Source organism: Ixodes scapularis, unplaced genomic scaffold (assembly GCF_016920785.2).
Source record: "Ixodes scapularis isolate PalLabHiFi unplaced genomic scaffold, ASM1692078v2 PGA_scaffold5__190_contigs__length_132052651, whole genome shotgun sequence".
Classification (NCBI taxonomy): domain Eukaryota; kingdom Metazoa; phylum Arthropoda; class Arachnida; order Ixodida; family Ixodidae; genus Ixodes; species Ixodes scapularis.
This window is the reverse complement of record NW_024609880.1, coordinates 42668624-42673504: the sequence shown is the minus strand read 5'-3', so window position 1 is coordinate 42673504 and position 4881 is coordinate 42668624. Positions and strand designations below refer to the sequence as shown.

Genomic DNA, 4881 nt, shown 5'->3' with positions numbered 1-4881 from the left:
CTGCCAAATATAGTACTGAATTCTTAACTTACCCAAAGGTGACATTAATTATTCAATGTAACAAAACACTTTTTTCTTACACTTGCAGGATGGTAACAATTTTCAGCAACACATCATTTGTAGACAAACGAACGAGTAGCTGCTTTTTGTTTTTGATTATTGTCGGTAAGGGGCACTACACTGAGAGAGAAGACAGCCCGTGTCAAGGTCGCATTTTATTTCAGCCTCTCCGTATCGCGCATCCGGGGACAGCTCACATTACCACACACTTACACCACTCGTTCCTAAGCGATTGTTTCCGATGTACAGATTTTTTTGTTGCTTTTTGCTTCAGCTTTTTGCATATATAGTTTGCTGACAGGGACCTTGTTTTTATCAGACGCGTCAAGAGCTAAGTCTTCTCGCTGAGGTCGGGTGTGAGTCTTCCGCACATTCTCAGTCACCGAGCACTTGAACAGTGACTATCACTCGCTTTTCTTGTCTTCATAACCCCTGGACTCCGTGCCTACAAGTTTTCCGCCGTTGGACCCGTCAAAGAGCAGTGATGGAGACCCCAAAGGTAACCAGACCGAACCCGCTCATCTCTGTTGTGTCCCTTCGGGACCCCCGGACCAAGAACTGGGAAACCCTGGAGAATCCGTTTTACGTTCTTGTGATTTTGGCCTCCTACCTCTCCGTATCCAAGTATCTCGGCCCACGCTACATGAAGCACAGAGATCCCTACAAGCTCAAAGTTGCCATCATGATCTACAACCTCTTTCAAGTCTTGGCCAACATGTACTTTCTCTCTCAGATCATCTACCACTCGTTCTACGCGGCGGGTTACAGCGTCTTCTGCCAGGGCCTCACGTACAGCACGGACCCACACGCCATCAGCCTTCTGAACGCGCTCTACTGGTACCTCTTGGTACGCGTAGCCGACTTGCTGGATACGATATTCTTTGTGATGAGGAAGAAGTTCACGCACGTCACAATCCTGCACGTCTTGCATCACAGCCTGGTCGTGCTCGGCGGTTGGATGTTCCTGCAGTTCGGCGGTGACGGGCAAACCTTGTTCGGCGTCTGCCTCAACTCTTTTCTCCACATCCTAATGTACACGTACTACTTCTTGGCCTGCCTAGGACCCTCAGTGGAGAAGTACCTCTGGTGGAAGAGGTACCTGACCAGGCTGCAGATTGTCCAGTTCGTCGTCATCATAGCTCACGCGTCGATACCCATGTTTGTGGACTGCGGTTACCCACGGGTCCTCCTCTACATCGCTATACCTCAGGTGATTCTCATCCTGGGACTCTTCGTCAACTTCTACGTGCAATCGTACATCAAAAGGCAAAATGCCGGCGCAGACAAGATGACCAAGACGTGCTTCGTGCAAGGTGGGGCACATCTGAAAACGATAAACGGCGGGCCAACGACGCTGACAAAAAGAAGTCCTAGACCCTCTGTGGGGAAGGGTGGTCATCTGGGGACGTTTAGCGATAATGTGGTAGGGGACAATTTAGACAAGCGGACTGCCCGTGCTAGCTGACGACAATTAGTTTAGTTAAAACTATTGACCACTTGAAGGGCGGCTGTAGGATTGGAGAACACGCATTAGGGGTCATCCGGGTCTGCACTGTGACGCTAACACTCTCTTGAAACCTCGAAGGCAGCTTTGATGCCATTAATGCCGTCGTATAAGAATGGCATAATGTGTTGGTTGCATGAAAAAAAAATCAAGAAAAAAACAACTTAAGAATAGGTTGCGTTTCTTGGAGTGTGGTGTGGTTAAAAATAACTGACTATTGTGTCTTGTTAGACTGTTGCGCTTGGTATTTACACGTGTTAGCCCAGTTGGGACTGAGGAGTTCTCCAGTATAATGAAAAGGCAGGGGTCAGGCCAGGCTTGAAGTCGAAGAGGTATTCCGGGCGGAAAACTCGGGAACCCGAGGAGGGTCTCTCTATAACTCTGTTCATTATATATCTACAGCAGTATATACGAGGTACAATCATAAAGTTCCGAGGCAAACTTTTTTGCGTAAAAAATGGGAACAGCACTGTAAGGCGCGCGCAGCTGTCGAAGGCATGCCCCTTCATGTACCATTTTTCCGAATGGCATCACTTCGTGAACATTTGGAGCTGCGCTAAACGAGCCTTTGCTGTACGTGCTTGCGCACAGCGGCAATTTCAGCTTGGACGGCAGACCAGAGCCAGAGCAAACATCAGTTCTGAATTAAACTGGACAAACGTGCAACAGAGATGTTTGAAAGGGTTAAGCCGGCTTGTGGTGAAAATGCAGTGAGTCGTTCGAGGTGTTTTGAGAACGCTCCCTCTTCAAGAATGGCAGAGTATATGAAAAGAGATAGGGGTCCTCGCTCGACCGCTCTGTTTTCCAGTGATGCTGTGCCGTTGGTGAAGCGGAAATGCCACTGGCAACACCTCACTCAATTCGCTGCTTCCTGACATAAGCCTGCTGAACCATTTGAAAGGTCATTGTTCCAGATTTGCCGAGTGGGACGCATAATTGATGTTCGCTCTCGTTCTGCTTTGCAGTTCACGCTGCAATCGCCATTGTGTCCGTGCACGTGGTACCAAAAACTCGTGTAATGCAGCTCGAAATGTTCACACAACGACACCTTTCTGCATAAGGGCACATGAAAGACGATGCCTTCGACAGTGGCCCGGGCACCACCGTGCTGCATTCTTTTTTTTTTTTTCTACAAAATAAGTTTTGGAACTTTTTGATTGTACCTCGTAAATCGTTGGAGAGCGCATAGCGGCTCGCTTGCCGTATTAGAGTCCCTTTTTCCCACGTCCGGAAGAAGGGGTTCCGAGCAGCAAGCTCCTTAACCAAGGGGAGTGAAGCAGCAGCTCCAATCTTTCGAACACCGCCCGTATCCTTGCACGCGCTCACGCAGATCATAAAGCATCGTCGCAGACGTCCCGACGTCCCGTGTCTTGGTGGCGACCGACGATGCATAGAGCGAAGAATAAAAGAAGAGCCTGAAGGTGGAGAGCTAATTTCCCGAAGTGTAGACGTTTCGGCTGTCTTGCCAGGAGAAACTAATCGATATTAGTCCCTTAGCAGGAAGAGGCTGGCTGTTGCTTCGTTCTGCGTTCGCGTCCCGGCGACAACGCGGCACCGGAAGGCGTTGCCGGGCAGTAGCGGCAGACACGTGCCAGTCATATGCTGGTTGTTGGTATTGTAAATGTAAAGGTTGATTCACATGCTTGCTTCTGGTTGCAACCGAGTACGCTATAACCAACGTTATTAGATTACCTCACTTACGGAACTGCTCATTGACGCTGCATGCGCAAACAGTACCCACCCCCCCTCCCCCTCACTCACCACGACTCGCCTGGCGTCGCTCGACGAGCCGACGGACGGATGCTTTGGTAACTGCATTGTATTCTATTGGAAATGGGATACGTACGTTTCGAATCACGGCTTCTAGATGGCGCTTCAGCTCTGCTCTTTGGGACGCACCCTTATGAAACGAAAATATAGACTGCGCTTCAAACGACGGCAGGCGGATTGAAGTGAGTGAGGGGGTACCCTCTTCCGTGGGAGTTCCACAACTGAGGTAATCTAGTAACGTTGGCTACAATCAATTTCTCAGCCGCATTGGGGCTGCTTATGATCGGTTGCGAAGCAGCGCAACCTGTCGTAAGTCGCAAGAGATTTGAAAACGGTCAAAGCTCACCCAGTTGGAACCGAACGCAAGTGTGTGAACTATCCTTAAAAAGCCCCTGAAAAAAAAAAAAAAAAATATATATATATATATATATATATATATATTTAAGCAGTCTGGTTGGGTCACGTGCGTCAAAAAGTTATTTTACACGAAAAAAAAAAAGGAAGAAAGAATAGAGCAACATTGACGGCGCGGGACGCGTTTTAGTCGGTAGTAATCTCCTTTCCACTTTTTTTCACTCGGAATTTTGCGCGCGTGGAGGAGAGGTGGGTAGTGCTAAAGACCATCTCGTTCAGTTCGAAAGAGCGAATGACCATTTAATGACGTCATGTAATTTGCGCGCAGTAATTCAAATAAATTTCTTGCCGTTAATATTGGTCTATTTTTTATTCGCGTAAAATTTATTTGTTGACACGCGCGTCCAAACCAGAGTGTTAAAAAAATTACATTTGTTTTTCTTTTTAGGGCCCATTAAAGGGCAACTACGGTCGAAAATGAAACCACAATAAATGGCTGGCATCGCTTTAGTTACAGGAAATATGATCACTGTCGAAATATTACGTCGAAGTGAAGCCGCGCACTCCAATAAAAACGACCTTAAACATGCGACCAGCTCCTCTTTAGCGGGAGGCAAGCGGGTTAGCTTTTAGTCGAGCAACACTGTCGGAGCACCCTTGTGACGTCACGTCACGGTGGAGCTGTGCTTGATCGGTTGTACCCAATGTTACTAGATTATCTCAGTTGTAGAACTCCCGCGGAAGGGGGTACCCCCCCCCCCCCCCCTTCCTCTCCCACATCAGTACACCTCCCATCGTTCGAAGCGCCATCTAGATTTTCGTTTCATAAGTGCGTTTACCATACAGTACTGTGCAACGCAATCTAGACGCTGCGCTTCAAAACGTATGTATTCCATAGAATAGACTGCAATTACCATAGCAGCCGTCCCCGGCGCGTCGAACGACGGGAGGCGAGCCGTGGTGAGCGAAGGGGAAGGGGGGGGGGGGGGGGGGGGGGGGTCTACTGCTCGTGCATGCAGCGTCTGTGAGCAGTTTCATAAGTACTGAGCTAATCTAATAACGTTGGTTGTATCGCGTACCGCACCACCAGTGTGACGTCACATCACGGCCGTACGACTGATGATCAGTGATGCCAACCCTCTAGCAGATAGTTTCGGTTTTGCCTTAGACGACCGAAATTATAAACAAAATTG

The 4881-nt window shown here is 48.6% G+C and overlaps 1 protein-coding gene across 1 annotated transcript; it reads left to right on the top strand.

Moving 5' to 3' along the window:
- Positions 1-544: 544 nt before the first annotated feature.
- On the top strand, positions 545-1525 carry LOC115316345 (elongation of very long chain fatty acids protein 4-like). Its single transcript, XM_040215630.2, has one exon. It carries the CDS (start codon positions 545-547, stop codon positions 1523-1525), a length of 981 nt encoding a protein of 326 aa, XP_040071564.2.
- Positions 1526-4881: the final 3356 nt, after the last annotated feature.